Consider the following 24,417-nt stretch of genomic DNA (forward strand, 5'->3'; position numbering starts at 1 on the left):
TCCGATACAAAGTCTTTATTGCTGAGCAGAATTAATAACTATAAAATACATCAGGAATACCAATCAATGCTGCAAGGAAAAACGTTTGCCATAGGAAAAACATTTCATATACTATCCATATGAAAAAAACAGGCAAGCAAAACTTATAATTAGGAAATTCGCATCTAGTTTGTACCGGTTCGAAGATCCAGACATTTCATCTCATTTCAGTCTATCTGATATGCAAATACATCAAAATTTGAACACAAAAGTCGTCCCTTTGATAGCATTACATCCCTTCCTAGTTTCTTGACATGTGTTGTCAGATGTCAAACGTCATTGGCAAGACTAGAGGTTGCACAAAGATGGCGCTCTACCAAAGGTTCACAAACTTCAGTATACTAGTAAATAGGTATGGATACAGTTTTTTTGCTCGAACGGTTGGTCACAATTTCAGACAAATACAAACGCCACACTGAAGGAGATGTCGATCTCAGTCCTTCGGCATTCTCAGGCTGAAGTTATATAGAATAAGGGAAAATTATAGGAGACTTGTAATTTTGACTGCTTGACCTTCAAGTTCAAACTTCAATTTTTCTCATCGCTCATGAAAATTTGCCAAGATGCGAAGTTTTTTCTCATATCCTTTATTTTCTCTTAAAAGAAGAGGAGATAACCAAAAAAGAGTAGTCGAAAAATATTGAAAAACAACAGAACTATGAATTTTCACAAATTCGACTGTTTTTTTAACTTAAAAAAAAATTTGAGGCGTTCATTTGCAATATTAGGGGCTCAAAATTGGCACGGAGGATTCTTTTTTTATATACTATTATAAAAAAATCGGAGTTATGCATCAACGAAATGAGAAAAAATTTTCTATATTTTCAACTTTGAAAAATTTTTAGGAAACCATGTATATTTATATATTATCAAGTAATGGGGAATGTTCCTCCTGACGAAAATCAAGTAGTTTTCATAGAAGAGCTCTAAAATAACGCAATTTAAACTTATTATTTCAACCTTTTTCTTTAAAAAATTATTAAAATACTTGAAAAAGAGGAATGAAATAATACATTAAACATTTAAAGGGATTCGTTTCTATTTCACCATTTAGCAACATCGGTTATAGCTAATAAAGAACAATGAATCTGTTACCTGTATGAGACAAACAAAGATGACATATTTCAGTGGCGTGCTGTTCTGTTTACTTATGTTCCGAGTTCCGAGACATTCTGTGACATATGACATGTTGTGCACCTAACCTATCTTACTCTATATAAATGAATAACAAAACAACTGTTGTTTATGTGGCTTGTGGAGGTGATATTGAACTATAATTTATATTTTGCCTTAATTTTTGATTTATAAAGATAATTTTTCTTTTTTCAAGTAGAATATCTAGGTACGTATAAATTATTTCAACTTGATATGGGCGCTGTTGCCAAAATGTGAATTAGAAACAAATCCCTTTAAAAATTAAAACCCAACATTTGAAACATCAATTTGAATACTTTTCGAAGTGAATTTGAAAAACTCATTAATTAAACTCAACTTTATTTTGTTCAACTCACATTCGCTGTAATAACCCAAATTGAGGAACATTCCCCATTGAAGGTCAAAGGGTCAAATTCATGAGTCTTTCATAGTCTTCCCGTATTCTACATCATTTCAGCCAGAGAATGCCGTTGGACCGAGCTCGATTTCTTTTTTTGGGTAGAAAGATATTCCTCATTGATTTTTTTCATTTCAATCTCCCTTAGTGCGCCACCTAGCGACATATCGCACAAGCAAACTTTTATGACGGTAGCGAAATGGAAGATGCCAGCTCCCGCACCTAATACTATCATTTGTTTGTACTGAATAAACCATTTTGTTGTGGATATAGCGAAGCGATATCCAGTAAGAAATGAAAACTTTTCGTAGTAGCACTGATTTCTCTTAATAGCTAGCATCACCTCCTACATTATAAACAAGTAGAACAGTGTTACGATGCCAGTACTTACAATAGCGATACACATAAATAATATACAATATACACAAATATATAAATATTATAAAATAGGGTTCAGGGTTCAACAGGGTTCAATTGGCCAACTACCTTTCAGTAACAATTTTGTTTTGGCTAGTGTCGCGACGCGCATTGAAACAAATTTTAAGCAGGATCTGTTTCCTTAAGGTGGCCGTCAAATTAGGCGCCTGTCAAACTACAGGTAACTCCACTCTCAAACCATCTATTTTCTGTTATGAATTCATCTAAAAAATATCATCTAGCTACTGAGCATGTACTGTTACCTGTAAGCCGAAAATTCTTGTGAATATTTTTGGGGCGCAGACTCTGCCTGAATGAATTTATTAGAGGAATTATTATTTCAGGCTAATCAGCGATTGTTGTCTTAATTATTGACCGATATCAAGTGATTCATCTTACGACACAAATATATTATATTAGACCCTTTGCAAAGTAAGGCACAGGTAAGTATTTGTTATGCAGTAGATAGGCGAAAAAGTCCATCTGCTAACACATAGATGGCGCTATTAGTATCAACTCCATAAGATTTTTAGCTAGCCCTGACGTTCAGAAGACACGTGTCACAGCTGTAGGACTGTTAGTTTGTGGGATAGAACATTTTGAGTGGATGAAAAGGAATTTTATGTGTTGATAAAGCATTGCTTTTTGGCGGAAAAAAACTCTTGAAGCCAAGGCTTGGCTAGATAAGTATTATTCATACTCTGTACCAGAAAAAGCAACAGTTGAGAAGTGTGTTTGCAATGTTTAAACGAAGTGAAATGCATGCAGTGGACGCCCAAAAGAGGCTGTTACTGACAAAAACATCAAAAAAGTCCACAAAATACTTTTGGATGACTGTAAAGTGATGTTGATCGAGATAGCTGAAGCTCTGACGGTATCAAAGGAATGTCTTGAACATATTGTGCATGAATATTTCAGTATGCAAAAGCTCTGTTCGAAGTGGGTGTCGCGCAAACTCACAATTGACCGAAAACAACAACAAATTGAATATGAACAGTCTTTGAAACATATAAAAAATCGTATTTATGCGTCGATATGCGACAATGAATAAAACATGGCTCCATCACGATGGTCATCTGAGTGGACTGCACGTGCAAATACGCAACAGTCGGCTGGCAAGGGAAAAACCATCAACAGCGACTATTAAAAGAAAGGGCATCAATGAAATCGACGGCAAAAATACATGAATTGGGCTTCGAATTTATTCCGCGTCCACCATATTCTGCAGATCTGACCCCAGTGATTTTTTCCTGTTCTCAAACCTCAAGAGACTGCTCGCTAGAAATAAATTCAGCGCCAATGATGAGAATGCTAGTGAATAAGCATGACAAACTTCAGAGAGTGATTATGCATGAAAAATTAATAACAGTTTGCTATATGACTTGCTTCGTTTTCTGAGATACAGGGTGTTAAAGTTTGTCTCAAAAACTGACTGCTATGTTTAAAATATCTAGCCAAAATGTCGCTTCGATATATCTTCGAAAATACTTCAACTGTGATAAAAATCATTTCCCTACGAGCATATTTACGAATGGGATTAGACCATAAAAATACAACTACATACTAATGTCTAGAACGCGAAAAAATGCTCCAAGCATGTATGCTTTTATTTTCAATTAACTATTACACATTCAAGGTTCCCAAATCAAAGAAACATGTTCTACTGCTATGAGGAAGACACAAAGAAATGTGGCTGCCACATCCATTCGTACAAGTATATGCCCGTTCTAGTCATTAGAATATAATTTTATTTCTATAGATCAGTGTCGCCATCTTTTGGTGGGAAGCTAAACTAAATCATCGGTAAAAGAGAACAGCTGAACTCTGCTCGTCTTCTGAATTATTCTTCATGGCATTCTTGACGATATAGTAGACGAGCCTGAATGTTTTTCGAAAAAAAAAAAACTATACTGCATTACACGGCCACCTTAAATGTTTTTCCTCAATTTTTTTTGAGAAGCGTAAACACTTGGCACTCATTCTTTAGTAACCAAATACCAAGTTAACAACACACTCAAAGGTTGATTCGTGATCAGATAAGATTCTTGAATCTTTGATACGACTCTGATTATTGTCACATTCTAAATGACAATATCAATAAATAGTACCAGCAAGCAGAATGTCAGAATATTGAGATAGTTGTTAGCTCAGTGATCCAGAATAAGTAAAACTTATGGAGAGGTTATGAAAACGTTCCACAACTGGTGGTTTTTTGGCAGTTTTCTTCGAGTCTAATCCTCGAGAGAACTAAAACAATTGAACACTGTTACACTTTGACCCCGAATACGGTCCTGGCGGATTTGCAGGCAGTTTTTGAGTTGAGGCAATTCAAAATCGCGGACAAATAAACATTAAAGTGAAAGTTCCAAATAGTTCAAAAGTCCCCGTAGTTGCGAACTTTCTCGCTAGCCCTCATACAATTTTTCCATCCCCAGCGAAACGAACTGCAAGTCCTCCGAGGGATTTCACTCCCACTTGTCGTGGGTCCGTCTAGAACGGAAGCGAACCATCTATCGAATATAAAGGAGACACATTGTACCTGTACGTTGAGTATTTTTGAGCCGACTGCGTAATATGTGAATGACGAACGATTATTAAGACGAGACTAGGTCGAGAGACATACACGGAACGCTTTCATGCGACGCCACTACCTCTGGCTGAATATGTTCATCGAGTTGGTGTTCGTCCTTCTTCTCAGCAGCCTGCCGCAAACTGGAACAGAAAAAACGGTGTTTGATTATTCTTTTGCTGGAAATGAGTGATAAGACAGGTGGAGAGTTTACACCAGAGGTTCTCAAACTTATTTTGTCTACCGCCCACTTGGAGAATTAATTATTTTCTAGCGCCCCCCCGCAGTCACTTTGAACGACATAAAAATATCAAAAGAAGTTGATTTTCTTGGAACTATTTTAAATAAGAATCTCACCTGGAGAAGTCACATACAAAAAGTGTGCAGTAAACTCAATTCCGCTTATTATTCGATCAAACAGTTAAAACATTGTTTAGATAGGTTTGGTTTACTAAATGTTTACTTTGCGAATGCATACTCCCACATCAGTTTCAACATAATGGCTTGGGGATGTGCAAAGGAATTTTCTAGAGTTTTCATCTCTCAAAAACGACTGATAAGATTGATATTCAACCTGGGGTACCAAGAAAGTTGTAGACCCGTTTTCAAAAGAGAACGCTTGTTGACTGCACTGCAATGCGAGAAGTTTCGCATCGAAGCGGTAAGCTTCAATGCGAAACTTCTCGTTTCGCATTGAAGCTACCGCCATCTATTGTACAGTTTGACAAGTATCGGACAGGAAATAGTTACTGTCTAGTCCCCTAGATGGCGTTACACAAAGAAACGCACGTTGAGCGTAAAGGAGAGGTAAAGTTTGTGTTAAAAACAAAAAACATTTTTAAATTAGCCAACGCCCCCCTAAACCGCTTCAACGCCCCCCAATCTTCTCTGTGCCCTTTACTTAGCAAAAATATGGCTTGAATACGAGGTCTGTTAAAAAAATGAGGTGAATTTTCATTTTTTTCAATGTTTCAATATTTCAATATTTAAATTGAAGGGGTTATATTTTTAGGAGTGATTAATTTTTTGGGAAAGTTTCTGTCTTTTCTTATTCATTAACCTCTATTTTGTCTCCTTCAAAGTAGAATAACGCATTAGACCAGGGGTCTCCAAACTTTGAAGCCTTCGGGCCATAATGATTTTTTCACTTTGTTCCAAGGGCCAATTTCTGCCCTTAACTATATTTCTAGACTAGGATAGTCGCAAAGTGCGTGACCTAAGCAAACTTACGCTTTTTTGCATTTCAATTATTATTGTGTATTGTGACACTTAACGACATCTAGTGGCGAGTAGTGGTACCGTGTACTATCTTTTTCAGCTACCCGCTAGGTGGCATTAGGCGTAATTGAATATTTGGAATTACCGCGTTGATTCGAGAAAGTTCTAGTTCCAATCACCTCGGGATGGCAGTGATAATTGCATATAAAAAGGCTAGCGGCGCAACTACGAGTTAGTCTACGTAGGAAAGGCGAAGGAAGCGAAACTGTCTATTGTGAAATAAAGTAACACCCGTCAATAAAAGTATTTTGATTTGACTTATTGTTTTTATGTATGATTTGTTAGTATGGAGTAGAAGCGAAAAATCGACAGTGAATGCCGAACGTTTCAAGAAAACTGGAACTTTCAGTATTTTGTGATTGAGTCCAGTAATAAGGCGCTATGTTTAATTTGTAATGAAACCATAGCTGTTCTCAAAGACTATAACATTAAACGACACTATGAATCGAAACATCTTCAAAGTTACTCCAAGTATACAGGAAGTTTGCGGAAGGAAAAATTTGAAGCTTTGAAACGCGGACTAAAATCGCAACAATCTTTGTTTACCAAAGCGAATACTGAACAAGAGTTTGCAACTCGCGCCAGCTTTCGTGTGGCTCTTGAAATCGGAAAACGTGGCAAACCATTCACCGATGAAGAAATGTTAAAAGAATGCTTGATTGCAGTAGCCGAAGAAATATACCCCGAAAAGGTAAATTTATTTAAAAGTGTTAGTTTGTCAGCAAACATCGTGGCTCGGAGGGTGCAAGACATCGCAGAAAATATATCATCTCAACTGTCTGACAAAAATGGACATCATGAGTGGTTTTCTCTAGCATTGGATGAGTCAACAGATGTGTCAGATACTGCTCAGGTGTTGATTTTCATTCGCGGAGTAGATAAAAGCTATGAAGTGTAAGAAGAACTTCTTGATATTGATAGTATTCACGGCACGACAACTGGAGCAGATATTTTTATGGGAGTTGAAAGTGCCATTAATAAAAAGAACCTTAGATGGAGAAATTTGAAATCTATAACAACTGATGGAAGCAAAAATATGTATGGTAAAAATAAAAGAGTGGTTGCACTTGTGTCAAAGGCTGTAGAAAATGATGGTGGTTCAAAACCATTAGTCTTACATTGTATCATTCATCAACAGTCCTTGTGCGGAAAATGATTGGATATGTCTGAAGTTCTAAAACCAGTCATATCAGTTGTTAACTGCATACTCGTTTTTCAGATTTTGATGTCATTGTGAATGAAATTAAGCTTTTTCAAAATCCTTTTGATTCTGACATTGAAACCCTGGCTCCGGAAGTCCAAATGGAAATTATTGATTTACGGTGCAGTGATATGCTTAAGAACAAATATCAAAATTCATCTTTGTTGGAATTTTATAAGAGTTTTCCACTGGAACAATTTGATGATTTACATAAATTTGCTCGTGGGTTGTTTTCTGTTTTTGATACTACTTACTAGTGTAAGAAAACGTTTTCCAAGATGAAGTACACAAAGAATGTTTACAGATCTCAATTAACCGATGAGCATCTTAAATCTCTTTTGATAATTGGTACAAGTAAAATTGATCCACAACTACAAAGTATTGTCGGTGGAAAATCACAATTACATAAATCTCATTAGTGTTTTTGTTTTACTGTGATTCATTTCAATTATTTGTTAGTTATTAATATGCTTAAACTTAGATACTTAAGTTAAGTTTTCTTTGTCATCATTTCTGTCGTTAAGTTTTACCCTGCAAGTAAATAAAACCGAGTAATTATCATTCTGTGTTTTCTTCTTCAACTTATCACAGCAATAGTAACAACAATTAGTTAATCATTGGCGGACCAGATTGATGACAGTATATCATTGACTGTCGCGGGCCGGATTGATGACACTGGCTGGCCGGTTTTGGCCCGCGGGCCGTAGTTTGGAGACCCCTGCATTAGACCATTAAAATTGTTGTTCAGTTATTTGCCCAACTTTTCAATTTCAAGACCCCAACATATTTCTGTTCCAGCAATAAAAACTTACTTGCAGAATCTTGCGGTGTGAGAGGTCTCTCGAGCACCCTCTGTATCACGTCAATCCAGTGATCCCGGTCGTGCTCGCTCTGCGCAGACAGGTTATAAATCCTCTCCGGCGTAGTGAGAGAGAAAGAGAAACCCTGATCTTTCACGCCTACCGTTACTCCTATCCTCACAGAGTAACCGTCCAGCAAATGACCTGAAAAACATTACCATGATTAATAGAATAAAACACTAATTTAGAGATGAACAGGAAAACCCAAATCTGGTTTACAGAAACTTAGTTACTAGATTTTTATATTCCTGTCCATCGTTTTTCATTTTCCGAGGCATCCTTTTCTTACTTAGTACTTTACCTGCTACATAATATTCCCTACATAATATTGTCAACCAACAATCTGTTGCACTCTGCATTAAATTGATTTATGCAATTGGCAACGTGCACAAGTCTACATGCAGTCCATCTAGCCTCTCTCTCCAGATAAATGTGGAGAGGAGGTAGATCTAGAAGGATCAACATTACCGCTGAAGGTGTGGTACTGATGAAGCCACAGATGGCCAGATAAGCCAGTCTCTGTAAGCCAGAGAGCTTCGTTTGGGCCGTTTTCTATAAAGCCTTCGGCCACCAAGCAATTGCACCATAAGTGATCATTGGTCTGACAATCATCACATAAATCCAATTGATTTTTTTGGGACCTAAACCCTAAGTTTATCACAAATCATTCGAAATGTTCATAGAGAAAGTCTGGCTCTGTGTAAAACTTTCTCCAAGTGAGCTTTCCAGGTGAGTTTTCCTGAACGGGCAACTGAGTTCAATAAGTTTCAGCAAATTTCAAACCTGTCAGTTTGTTTGTAACATATTTTTTCACCTTTTAAAGGTACCTGATCCTTTTGAGTGTAATTCTTTTTTTTAATTTATTTATTGAATTAGGATACCCTAATATACAGGTTAGCTAAGTTAAAATATAATATAATCAACAAAATTTATATAAATATTACAGCTTTATGCAGCGTGACTCACGGTCGATGGTAGGTTAGACGTTTCTGGAAAACGCAAAGCATGATTTTTCTGAAAATTTCACCTCTCACATTTCCTTACCTGTTATATCGATCTAAAATATTTTCAGCATTGCGGCGTTGCCACTTCTATCAAAAAGTCCTAGCAACTTTATTTTTTTAAATGGGACACCCCGTATATTAATACATTTTTAGAATCGCTCTAGTATTTTAATACTTTTTTGTTAATAATGTCCTATACCTATCTCTATCTGTTTTCGAGATAAAAAATAAGTTGTGCTAAATATGGTCCAAAACAAAGTCTTATTTGAAATTAAGTACATCAGTACTCTCAATTCATGAAAAGTTTATATTTTGATGATAGTTTGGACATACTCGAAATATTCAAATAACACCAAGAAATCGACTCCATATCATACAGGGCTTGCTAAAATTACTATTATTTCCATTGTGCATAAAAGTAGTCAAAAGTTCATTTTTTCAAATGAAACCCCCTGTATATTACTCGGTAAATTGAAAGATGGTGAAAAATGCTTCAAGTCGCTTCTTCTAGAAACATTATTTTTTTTAGAATTTGGATTTAGGTAGCAGTGGAATTATCAAGCTTATAGCAGTTCGGTTACTTTTATAAGTAATTTACAAAGAGTTATCGACGGTGTTTCGAATCATCTTCCAAAATGAATGCAAATATCGATTATTCAAACGAAGTTCTTATGAAATTATTTATTATACACATGCACAAAGTGATCAAATCATTGTCAGAACGTGTAAAAAATTCAACCAAATGTATCCTGAATTATCACCAATGAACGAGAGGAAGTTTGTAAGGTTACAAAATAATTTCCTTAACTATGGCTCCATGTTAAAAACGCCTTCAACATTACCAAAACCTGTTACTTCAAATGAGGACAATACTGTTAACGTTTTGGCATATTTTTATGCATATCCAGAAGCTTCCATTCGCAGTGCAGAAAAAGATTTGCTTCAGTACAACGAATTTTGAAAAATCACGGAATGTATCCGTATAAATTTACCAAAGTTCAAGCTCTAAAAGCAGAAGACTTCGAACGTAGAAGCATTTTTGTGAATCCCTTTTGATTCATACACAGAAGATCGGGAATTTTTGTCAAAAATAATTTGGAGCGACGAATCAAAATTTACGAGGGATCGTATTTTCAATAGAAGGAATAAACATTTTTGGGCTGATCATAAACCTCATGTTACAAAAGAAATGGGTTTTCAAGAAAAATTTGACCTGAATGTTTCCTGTATTTTGAAGAACAATAAAATTAGCTTTTTTATTTATGAAGACACACTGAATGCAGAGAGATATCTCCAAATATTAAGGAATATAGGAATTCGTGGTTTCAACTGGAAGGAGCGCCAGCTCATTCCACCCAGGAAGTTTCCAGGAAACTTGACGAACTCTTCGACGATCGTTGGTTTAGGCGTTTAGGGCCGTGGGATTGGCCACCGAAATCACCCGATCTCACGCCACTTGACTTTTTTAATGGGGTGTTTTAAAAAAAAGGGTATACAGTACTCCAGTGCCTAAGAATTGCGACGGCGAATAGTGCGGAGTATTGAAGATCTGGATCCTCAGGAAATTGAAAAAGCAACCACAAGTCGTGTACAAAAAAACCTTTTAAAGTGTTTAGAATGTAATGGACAACATTTTCAGCATTTATTGTGAAAATGTGATATTTTGTTTACAATTTTGTTATTTTGAATCATCCTATTCTGCTATTGTCTGTACTTTAACATGTTTTAGCTCAAAAAATCTTACTTTTTACCTAGAAATGACTGATTTTTGGTACAGTTGTTCCCTGGAAACTTTGAGCCATAGTTAAGGAAATTATTTTGTAACCTTACAAACTTCCTCTCGTTCATTGGTGATAATTCAGGATACATTTGGTTGAATTTTTTACACGTTCCGACAATGATTTGATCACTTTCTTCATGTGTATAATAAATAATTTCATAAGAACTTCGTTTGAATAATCGATATTTGCATTCATTTTGGAAGATGATTCGAAACACCGTCGATAACTCTTTGTAAATTACTTATAAAAGTAACCGAACTACTATAAGCTTGATAATTCCACTGCTACCTAAATCCAAATTCTAAAAAAAAATGTTTCTAGAAGAAGCGACTTTATTGAGAAAACTTGACGATTTAGGTATAGGGACATGATATATCATCTTGAAGCATTTTTCACCATCTTTCAATTTACCGAGTAATATACAGGGGGTTTCATTTTAAAAATGAACTTTTGACTACTTTTATGCACAATGGAAATAATAGTAATTTGAGCACGCCCTGTATGATATGGAGTAGATTTCTTGGTGTTATTTGAATATTTCGAGTTTGTCCAAACTATCATCAAAATATCAACTTTTCATGAATTGAGAGTACCGATGTACTTAATTTCCATTAAGGCTATGTTTTGGACCATATTTAGCACAATTTATTTTTTATCTCGAGCACAGATAGAGATAGTTATAGGACATTATAACAAAAAAGTGTTGAAATGCCAGAGCGATTCTAAAAATGTATTAATATACGGGGTGTTCCATTTAAAAATATAAAGTTGCTAGGACTTTTTGATGGAAGTGGCAACGCCGCAATGCTGAAAATATTTTAGATCGATAGAACAGGTGAGGAAATGTGAGAGGTGAAATTTTCAGAAAAATCATGCTTTGCGTTTTCCAGAAACGTCTAACCTACCATCGACCGTGAGTCACGAGGTATACATTCATAATTTGAACTGATCAAAAAGGAATTTCTCAATATCCATCATGAATATATTTTAACAGTTCGCTCTTGAAATTTAATTGATTTAATTGAATCAGGCAAATCATTGAATTGGAGAAAACCTTTAAAAAATAAACTGCTCATACTATTTCTTATATTTGTTTTATTTATATGAATGAGTGTTTTGCCTAGTAGAATGGTGATGAATGTCCTTATTATTTTATTTTATAAATGAAAACCATGGAACAATAGAATAATCTTTTGGATACTGAGAGCCATTGTATAGCAGATAGCATGGTAGAAATTGGTGTATACCTATTACATTTTAAAATTATTCTCATTCCTCGATTTTGTATTTTTTGTATTTGTTGCACTTTGTTCAAATCAAAAGAGAATAAAATAGATGCACAGTAGTCAAAATGTGGTTGGATTATTGATTTATATACCGTAATTTTTGTATCTGTTGATAAGTTATTGGAGATTCTTGAGAAAAAATATAATTTTTTTGCAATCTTTTTTTCAATATATTTAAAGTGGTCGTCGAATGATGAGCAATTATCAAGTTGAAATCCCAAATACTTCACTGATGTTACTATTTCTATACGTTCATCTTCAATTTTTTTATTTATGTTGTTTGTATTTATTTGATTATATTTGAATTTAGTAGTAATTATCATTGCTTTTGTTTTTTTAACGTTTAGTTTTGATTTTATTGGTTTTCACACATTTTTCTACTTTCTCTAGAACTTTATTCATTCTGCCAACAGTTTCTTCTAAATTTACTCCAGTACAGGCCAATAAGGTATTATCTGCAAATGAGTTGATAAACTCACACTCTGTAAATAATTGAATTTCAAAACACAATAAATACATGATCATTACCTAAAAATATCTCGCCCTTGGGGTAGGCGTCCAACGGCTCGTCGTGATACATCAGCTTCCTGTTATCCAGCGTGAACCAGCGCTTCTTGAAGCCGTCGCTGAGCCGCGGACCCGTCTTCCAGAGCCACCCCTCCTTGGCGAAGTCCTCCGTCAGGAAGTTGACGAGGTCGCACTCGCTCGCTGATGGGTACGCCACCTGGAGGCGGTGCAGCTTAGCGCACCGCACCGCCATGTACCAGTTGGTGATGATCTCGCCCTCCTCGTGGTAGACGTAGATGTGGCGGGTGGTACCGTCCTTCAGGAACGTCAGCTGCAGCGAGTTCGGGTACCTGGATTCGTTACCGTAAGACAAATGAATATAGAATTCTGAATAGGTAGATAGATATGTTCATCTACTTCACAGAGTATTTGTAGTCCTATAATAATAATGATAATAATAGCCTTTATTAACCAACAGTTAAAAACCATTTAAAGGGTTAACTAAGTATGTTAAAAAAAGTAATATAGGTGCTTATAATTACAAAGTTACAATTTGAGAAAATGAATAACAAAATTATCTTATCTTCTTAATATATATATATATATATATATATAAATTACGTATCACGTTGTTTGTCCGCGATGGACTCCTAAACTACTCAACCGATTTTAATCAAATTTGCACACCGTATACAGTTTGATCCAACTTGAAAGATAGGATAGCTTACATCTTAATTTATAGTCGCAAACTATTGCAAATTATTTGTCTATTATTTGACATTGACGATTATCTGTTAACTCCAAACGATTTTAACAGATGGCAGTATCTGTTGACTGGATTGAGTAAGTAATCAATAGATGGCGCTGCTATGTTAAACCTACAAACGTGTCATACAAGCTACGATGTTGACGAAATTACCTTCCAGATACAACAGTTGTTACCAGGCGATCTGATGTCTTTTAAATCAATCGATACTGTTATTGATGAAAATGAAAGTGTAAATTTTCCAATTGAATTTTTAAATTCACTAGATGTACCTGGAATGCCACCACATAATCTTCGATTAAATATTGGTTCCCCTATTATTCTCCTACGTAATTTGAATCCACTTCAATCGAGATGACCGGAAATATTCTTGAAGCAACCATTTTAACTGGGAAGTTCAAAGGAAAAGTGGTCCTGTTGCCACGTGTTTCAATGATACCGTCAGATTCTACTATACCCTTCAGAAGGCTACAGTTGCCAATTCGTTTAGCTTTTGCCATGCCTATAAATAAGTCTCAAGGTCAAACAATGTCCATTTGTGGTTTAGATATGGAAAATACATGTTTTTCTCATGGGCAACTATATGTTGCATGTTCACGTGTAGGAAAACCGTCAATTGTGTTCTAAAGACAGGTTAACCAAAAATATTGTGCAACGATTAGTGCTAAATTAAATTGAAATTAAAAGTCTTTATAATTCAAAGTAATAAATATTATTGTTAAAGATTTAAGACTATATGCCCTACCAACCTCGTTCATAAGTTTAAGTGTCACATGTTATTTACTAACAACTTTGTTACATTTGTTACAAAATTGAATAAAAATAATAATAAATTTTAAAATCAATTCTTTTGTATTGATTTTTGCTTAATATCAACTGTACGAAAATTTAAATCAATCATGTTTAAAGTCCTTCCCCTTCATATTCCAATCCAGTGGATTTTTATACCAGCTTTAACGTTTCCGTCTTCGTTCGTAAATAATAATTTCATTGTACTAAGGGATAACGGTAGTAGAAAATCTGTCATGGAGGTCGCCATATTTTTTTTAAAAATGGCATCTAGTAAAAAAGCATGGTGATCCCCGTGACTGATGTTCTCCTACCGTTCCTCTTAAATAGTTTACTACAATGTAATATAACAAAAACCTTAGCCACAGCAACGCGTGGCCGGGTCTGCTAGTAATATAATAAAATAAAATTTAAAAAACTATAGAAGAAAATTAAAAATTCTCCATGAAATACTGGTATACAGTGTAAACAATATATTCTAGGGCAGGGGTCTCCAAACTTTGAAGCCTTCGGGCCATAATGATTTTTTCAGTTTGTTCCAAGGGTCAATTTCCGCCCTTAACTATATTTCTAGACTAGGATAGTCGCAAAGTGCGTGACGTAAGCAAACTTACGCTTTTTTTGCATTTAAATTATTATTGTGTATTGTGATACTTAACGACATCTAGTGGCGAGTAGTGGTACTATGTACTATCTTTTTCAGCTACCCGCTAGGTGGCATTAGGCGTAATTAAATATTTGGAATTACCGCGTTGGTTCGAGAAAGTTCTGGTTCTAGCTAGTGTATTCCGATCACCTCGAGATGGCAGCAATAATTGCATATAAAAAGGCTAGGGGCGCAACTGCGAGTTGGTCTGCGTAGGAAAGGCGAAGGAAGCGAAACTGTCTATTGTGAAATAAAGTAACACCCGTCAATAAAAGTATTTTGAAATGACTTATTGTTTTCATGTGTGATTTGTTAGTATGGAAAAGAAGCGAAAAATCGACAGTGAATGCAGAACGTTCCAAGAAAAATGGAACTTTCAGTATTTTGTGATTGAGTCCAGTAATAAGGCGCTATGTTTAATTTGTAATGAAACCATAGCAATCGAAACTTTGAGTGCTCTGAAGATAAATTTTGATACTCGTTTTTCAGATTTTGATGTCATTGCGAATGAAATTAAGCTTTTTCAAAATCCTTTTGATTCTGACATTGAAACCCTGGCTCCGGAAGTCCAAATGGAAATTATTGATTTACGGTGCAGTGATATGCTTAAGAACAAATATCAAAATTCATCTTTGTTGGAATTTTATACCAGTCTTTCACTGGAACAACTTAATAATTTGCATAAATTTGCTCGTGGGTTGTTTTCTGTTTTGTTACTACTTACTTGTGTGAGAAAACGTTTTCCAAGATGAAGTACACAAAGAATGTTTACAGATCTCAATTAACCGATGAGCATCTTAAATCTCTTTTGATAATTGGTACAAGTAAAATTGATCCACAACTACAAAGTATTGTCGGTGGAAAATCACAATTACATAAATCTCATTAGTGTTTTTGTTTTACTGTGATTCATTTCAATTACTTGTTAGTTATTAATATGCTTAAACTTAGATACTTAAGTTAAGTTTTATTTGTCATCATTTCTGTCGTTAAGTTTCACCTTGCAAGTAAATAAAACCGAGTAATTATCATTCTGTGTTTTCTTCTTCAACTTATCACAGCAATAGTAACAACAATTAGGTAATATTTGGCTGTCGCGGGCCGGATTGATGACACTGACGGGCCGGATTTGGCCCGCGGGCCGGATTTGGCCTGCAATGTATTACAGTTTTCGATAGTTTCGACAGGCAAATATATTTTTAAATGATCTGCAAAAAATACCTTATTACAATCGACATAACTACTGAGGTCATTAATAAATAATAAGAGTCGAAGAGGTCCAAGATTCGACCCCTGAGGTACTCCAGATGAAGGATTGTAATAAAAAGAATCATAGCCGTTATAAGATACAAACTGTTTGCGTTGAAGTAAGTAGCATTTAATGAAAAGTACTGCTAAATTGTGAAAACCAAATTGGTGGAGTTTTTGTAGAAGGATCATGTGATCAAGTCGATCAAATGCTTTAGCAAAATCAGTATAATATATCACATGTACTTAACCACTATTATCTAAGACATCACTAACATTTTGGGTCCTACATAATAATAATAATATAAGTTTATTCATATGACATTTTATAATATATACATAGGAAATAATAAACAAACTTTTGAATAAACTGAACTTTATAACTTTATAAATAAAATCTCAGTTATGTGAGATGTGTATGAACATATGTGAAGAAAAAAAAGAAATGAATACATACATTTAGAATATGTGCTTAATAACAATATATGAATTAAATAAAATTATTCAGAATTGTATTCAATGAAAAAATGTATATCATGAATTTATTGAATTGGAGATGACTTGTTTTTCGTGAAGTCCCTATTCTCCATCCTTTAATTTTATTTTTATATGAAAAAAAATATTGGAAATTTTTATATAATGAGGCAGCCTATCAAAATATATAAGGAATTATATATACGTAATTTTTATATACATGTAATTTTTTGAGATATCGTTTTCTTCACTCTGTTTATTTTAAGAATATGTTGATTTATTTCTAGTATAATTCTTATTATATTGAACGTTTGATATATTTTTATGAATATAAATCAAAAGATTATGATAATATAATTGACATATATCCATTTTTTACTAATTTTGAAGAGATGTTCACTTGAAAAATCATATTTTTTATCATAGAAAGTATCTTTGGATAAGTTAAAGTTTAGTCAAGAACAAAATAAATAAATTCAGATGGTATATACTCAAGATTTTTTTTTATATTTTAATTTTGGCACGGGGATCCTTACTTTTTTTCAGCAAATAATTGTTTTGATACATTTTGTTTTATAAGAGAGAGGATATTGTTAGATCAAGATCTTCAGGCTGATGTGGTGCTGCAGGTTTTTCGGGTTTTCCTGCAGCTGAAAAAGCAAATGCGCCACTGGAATCAATGAAGTCGCCCCGGAGCGCCAATTAATTTTTAATGTTGTTTTTATTTTATTTCGTTTAATATATTATTAATCAATAGATTGATTTGATTATCCCGTCTCAAATATTTGTCAATCATTATGATAAGTACTCAATGCAGTCAGCCTCAAAGATTTCGATACTCTCACTAATTTTGAGTGAACATAGTTTTGGTGAAAAATTTTGGCAACAACTGAAAGTCAAATATTTGGTTTTTTATAAAAATTTTCTTAAATAAAATACTATCAAACTATTTCTTGATAATTTTGAAGTCTGCTTCCACACTTACTTTTAAATTATACCAGCTATTAGCGGTATATGAAATCACCATATCATCTGTAAAAGTTTGAATGAATTTTCACTTCAGTTTGCATATAAAATAAAACATTGATGTAAATATTGAATAATATCGGACCCAAACCAGAACCTTGAGGAGTTCCACGAATGAATATTTTTTGTCACTGTATTCATCATTAATTTTAACTTGTTGATTTCTATTCTGCAAATAACTTTCCATTAAATTGAATGTAGTTCCACGAAATCCAATTGCTTGTAATTTTTCCAAAAGTGGCAGAGCCAAATTAATAAGACTGTTGAAAGGAAATCTACATACCCTATTTTCTCGGGGGCGAAAACGACATTCAGCTCAGATATCCGAAGGATGGCTTTGGGCTCCTTATTCTCTCTGACGAAATACTTAAGTGTATCTTCGGATTCGGAAAGAACAAACTTCCTCGCTTGGTATTTACTATCCTCCTTGCCTCTCTTCATCAGAAAACCTTGCATGTTTCCGCTCGTATAGACCTGCCGTTCCGGATGGCAGAACTCCTCTCTTTGGTATTTGGCGCGAATCCACTGTTCTATTAGAACCCTGCAAAAATCGTTTTTGATAGACGATGTAAGAAGATAATCAGAATAATTCATCATGGTGGAACTTGCCACCCTGGACATAGGCCCCGGATTGCCCTTGTACTGATGGATAAACCGCCATCTATTAACAAGCACATGCAACACCAGCATTCTCATTAACTAAAGCATTTGAACGAAAAAAATCAAAATCAAATCAGTCGATTTAGAGTACACATATTGCTTGCTAATTTTCTTTGTTTTCAATACTCCAAGGAACGATAACTAATTTTAAGTATATTTATGTCTGGATATTTTTAAACTTCATTCAATTGTTGTGAATAAAATCATATGTTCATATACAGGGTGTAACTGAATAAGTGTGAAACATTTAAGGAGGTGATTCCTCATCGAAAAAAATATAGGATCTTTCATATAAAGAAACTTCATTGGAGCATCCCTTGTTAAGATACAGCCCCTTAAAGGGGGTACATAAAATTTGTATAACAATTTTTTTCACAAGCACTGAAAAAGTTACAATATTGAAATTAACCTGACGTTTTATACTACCAAAAAGACACTTAGCCAGTAATTTATTTGGTTTACCCCATGGTTGTAAGGGGTGGAAAACGCAACCCCTAAAATTTATTTCCAATGTAACTTTTTGTCTTATTAGCTGTTTATCATTTAAACATTTATTTCCGATAGCCTGTTTCATTCTAAACAAAAAATGTCTCTTGGGTTTTTTGCCCAAAATAAACAAATTCGCAGCAAAAAATTATTTTACGAACAACTACAAAGATACATCGTCATAAATGCGAACTGGATTTATTGTTATTTTGTAGTTAGTACCTGCATTAAACGATTGAAGGGTAATAAACAAAACTAATTTATTAATAACAAAACACACAACATGTAGAAATTATAGTAAATGTTCAATATGTCTACCTTCAGACATTACGCATGCGTCTAGACGTCGGCGCATTGAGCCACGTATTCGCTCAAATATTCCTGGAGTCTCTCTGGTTACCCTGCACGTATCGATGATGCAGTTTTTCTTAAGTCCTCTACATCGCGAACAGGAGTATGATAAACCAAATGCTGTAAATGGCCCCAAATAGAGAAATCCAGAGGATTGAGATCCGGGGATCGAGCGGGCCAGTTCTGTGGTCCTCCTCGACCTATCCACTGATTTGCATATGTTTCAGTTGAATGCTGACGTGCTACTTGACTAAAATAGGCGGGAGCCCCATCATGCATAAAAAACATATTCCATCTGACGCCCAAAGGAACTTCTTCCAGCAGTACTGGATGCACTTCTCTTAAAAATTGAACGTATGCCTCACCATTTAATCGAGGAGGTAGAAAATGAGGCTCAATTAAATCATCCCCAATAACTCCGAGCCACACGTTAGGAGAAAACTCTTCTTGATGGTTAGTTTTGACAATAGCATGAGGGTTTTCATCAGCCCATATGTGGTAATTATGAAAATTAATAATATTGACCCGAGAAAAACTACATTCGTCTGTGAATTCTATCGTCTTCAGAAAGTCACAATTTCTTCTAATCATTTCCAGCATTCAATTGCAAGACGGTTCGGAAAGTCTCGCGGTAACAGTGCTTGTACTCGTTGCAGATGGTAAAGGTATAAGAGTTGTTCCTTTAAAATTCGAAATACCGTCATATGATCAACATTTAGCTGGAAAGCAATCTTTCTGGTACTGGTAGTAGTTTGTTCTTCAATCAAATTAAGTACTGCTTCCTCAAGCTGTGGTGTTCGTACTTTTTGATGGCGGCCACAATCCTGCGTTCTTTTGTCGAATGAACCGCATATTCTCGTAATCGTTGATGAAGTCGAGCAAATATTCTATGTGAAGGATGCTGCCGTTGAGGATACATTTCCGCATATCTTCTAGAAGCTTCTAACCCATTCCCCTGCGACAGACCGTAAACGTCATGCTTATCAGCCATTTCCTCATTTGTGTATGCCATTTTAATAACAAGTGAATTATTAAAGTAAAAAATTAAGAACAGAACAACAACACACAATTAGTATTATTTCAATTTCGAAAATTCACAAACTGACACACCAATTTAATTGTCACCATCGCTAACTGCGACCTACTAGATAGATTAGTTTCGTATTTTCGCATTTATGACGATGTATCTCTGTAGTTGTTCCTAAAATAATTTTTTGCTGCGAACTGGTTTATTTTGGGCAAAAAACCCAAGAGACATTTTTTGTTTAGAATGAAACAGGCTATCGGAAATAAATTTTTAAATGGTAAACAAATAATAAGACAAAAAGTTACATTGGAAATACATTTTAGGGGTTGCGTTTTCCACCCCTTACAACCATGGGATAAACCAAATAAATTACTGGCTAAGTGTCTGGTAGTACAAAACGTCAGGTTAATTTCAATATTGTAACTCTTTTAGTGCTTGTGAAAAAAATTGCTATACAAATTTTATGTACCCCCTTTAAGGGGCTGTATCTTAACAAGGGATGCTCCAATGAAATTTCTTTATATGAAAGATCCTATTTTTTTTTCGATGAGGAATCACCTCCTCAAATGTTTTACACTTATTTAGTTACACCCTGTATTTTAGACTATGATCAATAACCGTGATGCTCATTCAACTTATTTTCCTTATTTTGTTTCCATTTCCATATTTAGCTTTACTTACTACGTAGTACACTTAGTATTTCACGATTGGTTAATAAATATTATCTTATCTCAACTTATTACACCTAGATTTTTATCCATCTTGGATAGATTTACTAGATGAGCTGAAAAGTTCTTAGACTAACGCACAGATGGCGCTAATAGTATTGAATCCATATCATTTTCAGTTAACCTACAATATTTTGAGTGAAGCAACTTTTGTAGTTTGAAGAAAATGGATACAAGAAATTTAGTGGGTTATTAAAGCATTGTTTTTTGAAAAAAAATATTGTTGAAGCCGAGGGTCGGCTTGATAAACCTTATTCGGACTTTGCACCAGGAAAATCAACTATTGAGAACACCAAAAAAGTCCACAAAATAATTTTGGATGACTGCAGAGTGAAGTTGATTGAGATAGGTGAGGCTCTAAAGATATCAAAGGAACATGTTGAACATATCAACCAAAACCATTAACAGCGACTATTGAATAGTGTTATTCTATAGCATTTGAAGGCCGAAATCGTGGAGAAACTGCCCCATTTGAAGAAACAGAAAGTGCTGTTTTATCAAGACAATGTTGTCACAAATTAGTCAAAACATTGGCAAAATTGCACGAATTGAGTTTCGAATTGCTTCGGCATCCACCATATTCTCCAGATCTGTTCCCACCGACTTTTTCCTGTTTTCAGACCTCAAGAGAATGCTCGCTGGTAAGAAATTTAGCGCCGATGAGGCTGAAGACAAGTCGTACTATAGAAATGGTATCAAAAAATTCTATGACAGCTATAATCGCCCTCAAAGGCAACTACACTGAATATTAAAACGAAATTTCATCAAAAAAAAATTTCTGTTAGCCTACAAACTCTTCAGCTTAACTGTTATGTGCCAACTCACTGCGGATCGTGTTCCCTGGGCCTTCTGTAGCAAGGAGGTACTCTTTCTTCGTACTTCAGTTTGGCTTTGGTGTTTCCCACCTCCTTCATCCTCTTCACTTGAGAATCCTCCCATCTATCAAGTTTCAGGTGCTTGACTTTGCTGATGTGAACCCCCATGCTGCGGTGAACCCCTGAGCAGCGAGTGCATATAAAAATTCCAATGTTGTACGAGGCCCATTCTGGATCTGAGAATAAATATTTATTTTATTTTATTGAACGGTTACTTGGTAGCAATAGAATAATCGATTATTTGCTGTTACATTGTTTATTAGCCTGCATTGTTTATTGGTCTGCATTGGTCTCTAGGAGAAAGGAATCTATTTGTCAGGACTTCGATAAACTCCGATGTGTAAAATGGGGAGTACCTCAAGGAACAACCTTAGATCCCGTCCTTTTTCTTCTCTACATAAATGAACTTTTAGAGGAAATAAGATATCAAGGTCGGATATCCACCATTGGGATAGTGTTCCATGTATGTGAAATGTTTCCTGTTTCCTATACTATGTTGTGCTTTGTTTGGGAGTACAAACTGAATAGGGAAATGTGTTTTTTATATAATTTAATGTTCATAAAAGAGTTGTTGTGAGACACTGTTGACAATCATGCATATGGAACAGGATTCATAAGTTTTTTGAACCTGCTCAGACATAAATCAACAATCAGTAAGAGAAATTCACTAAACTTACAATTGTATAATCATCTTCACTCGTCTCTGAAGGCTTGCAAAATTTAAATCTAATGATGATAAGTGTCTTCTCCAACACTGTTTTTATAACATCGAGGAATATATTGATGGGTCAGGGTCTTTAACTTGTGAAAGACCTCATTAATTCCTCAGTTTATTGATTCTATATTATACTTTTAATTAACCTACACTCTTTACTTTTTTTTTAGTAGATAATTTTATCTTTGTAACTCGAACAAAAATTTCTGTATTCGTAACTTGCCATGAATATACTATGTGAAATGAAGAACTTTACTTAAGAAACTACTAAATCGTTTCACAGCTAAGTTAGAGAAACCAAATAGTATGTAAAATTATCAAATAAAGTACTCTGCTCTACTTAAGACTCTACTGAATCATTTTACAGCTTAGAGAAACCAAACCAGTTTGATCTTTCTTCACTTTCTATCCCACTTTCTGTACTATTAAGAAATAGAAACATTTCAGATGTTTTATATAAGTATCAAGATGGAATCGCATGATAGCGATTCCCAAAAATTAATCTCTCTTAAAAATACCCCCCTTTCAATTTACACATGATAGGGTCTCCAACAAGTAAAATCCAACCATTTTCACAACTCCTCTTATTTTTAAATTGAAAAAATATACCGTTTTTCTCCAACATTTACTAAATCAAGTTAAGGTTTCTAGAAAATATCAAAAACGTTTTCACTTCAGAATGATTTAAAAACCGTCCCCTGAAAATTACCAACGATTTCTAATAGTTTTTAAAACAAGGTAATATTACTAGAGGACATAGATCATTATACACCTAATCATTCATTTCTTTACTTTTATTCATTGATTTTCTAACTACAATTCATACACCAAATTTACAACTAAACTACAGCTTGTAGAGCGTAAGCATTTGTTTACTTCCTTTCCGTGGCATGGGAGTCATGCCTTGAATAGGTCGTAAAATGTAATCATTTCTTACTTTTGGCTCCACAATCAACGCAAACGCTGTTGCCGGGGTACTTCAATATTTCGTTTAAGAATTTTTCATTACGGTCTACCATTTTTTAACACAAAATTATATTTTATCTCATTTCACCACAACAAACACACACCATTCATTTGACGTTTCATGATTTATTATTTCATTAATCATCAAGGATCAACGGCATCAATAAGCGGTGTTGCCGGAATTCTGAATGAAATGTATTTAACTTCAAAGGCGTTTTTTTGTTCAATCGGAATCGGTAGAATAATCAGAACTACATGAACAAAAAACGCCTCAATAACATTCCAATTCTTTAACTATTCTAAAATTCTATAAATAAAGGCGGAATGAAAAGTGACAACGTATTAATTGAGAGTGGAAGACAAAATGGTTATTCCGGTATCGGCATTAAACAAAAAAAACTCTAAAGGTCAGTTTTATAAGTTTCGTTTAAACTGGCATTGGAGTTTCAACTGTTATGACTTTGACAGGCTTGAGGGTTTTATACGTTTCGATCAGGGTATATTTAAAGAACAACCTCTTACAATTGTTCATTGAAGTAAACGTCGTTGAACTAATCAAAGAATCGGATGTGACCAAAGCTTCAGCGATTAGAAAAGTGCTTTGTCCACAATACTAAGTACCTACAAACATTTCTGCCAAACTGGACTATTTGTCTAAGCAAGCGAAACGGAATTTATTGAGCGTTATTGAAAGTGGTAGGGCTTTTGATTCTTTGGGAATTTCCAGTCGTACACGAATCATGGGCAACAAGAAGGCAGATAAACTTACGGCACAGAAGAAATGTCACAGTTACTTGTCTACCTCAAGCGCGTTATGGTGAATTTTATCAGCGTCTCAAGCAGGAGCACTGGAATGGATGGACTGCCAAGAAAGAGACTGTACAAAGACACCAATTACTTTTTGACCTTGTATTAACCACTAAAAAGCCTTGGTGGTGAATGATCACCACATCATTAAGATGGCCATGATACCTATGCTGCTCAGTGAAAATGAAATTTTTATTTTGCATAACACTCTCTTTATCCGGTTTCATTGAATTATATCCTTTTTCATTATGACTACAAAACCTCAATGCCATAGCCTCGTTCCTATCATCCTCTAATCTTAATCCACAGAAGAAATAAATGATTCACTCTTCTGTGCTCAAGTTTTAATTGACAATAGC

At 34.7% G+C, this 24,417-nt stretch overlaps 1 protein-coding gene across 2 annotated transcripts; it reads right to left on the reverse strand.

Annotated features, from left to right (window-relative positions):
• Positions 1 to 23,404, reverse strand: LOC111509043 (arf-GAP with dual PH domain-containing protein 1). 2 transcript variants are annotated; one of them, XM_023164715.2, is made up of 6 exons: positions 23,223 to 23,404; positions 21,521 to 21,746; positions 17,727 to 17,984; positions 12,516 to 12,844; positions 7,869 to 8,060; positions 1 to 4,720 (listed from the first exon to the last, which is right to left on the reverse strand). In XM_023164715.2, exons 1-6 carry the CDS (start codon positions 23,302 to 23,304, stop codon positions 4,656 to 4,658), a joined length of 1,152 nt encoding a protein of 383 aa, XP_023020483.1. In that variant the 5' UTR covers positions 23,305 to 23,404; the 3' UTR covers positions 1 to 4,655. The 2 variants fall into 2 exon arrangements, with proteins under 2 accessions (XP_023020483.1, XP_074036857.1); XM_074180756.1 differs by having other exon boundaries at positions 23,356 to 23,398.
• Between the last annotated feature and the right edge of the window lie 1,013 nt (positions 23,405 to 24,417).

The sequence above is a fragment of the Leptinotarsa decemlineata genome, unplaced genomic scaffold, assembly GCF_025532065.1.
Source record: "Leptinotarsa decemlineata unplaced genomic scaffold, Ldec_3_MD MMD2_P_RNA_scaffold_2, whole genome shotgun sequence".
NCBI lineage: Eukaryota > Metazoa > Arthropoda > Insecta > Coleoptera > Chrysomelidae > Leptinotarsa > Leptinotarsa decemlineata.

Excerpts from the sequence above, each read along its gene's own strand:
- LOC111509043 (XM_023164715.2), bottom strand. The coding sequence starts at position 23,304 with ATGGTAGACCGTAATGAAAAATTCTTAAACGAAATATTGAAGTACCCC. Across the intron at positions 12,845-17,726 it reads TTCGCCCCCGAGAAAATAGG|GTACCCGAACTCGCTGCAGC; the intron begins GTATGTAGATTT and ends TAACGAATCCAG. Across the intron at positions 8,061-12,515 it reads CAAGGGCGAGATATTTTTAG|GTCATTTGCTGGACGGTTAC; the intron begins GTAATGATCATG and ends AATGTTTTTCAG.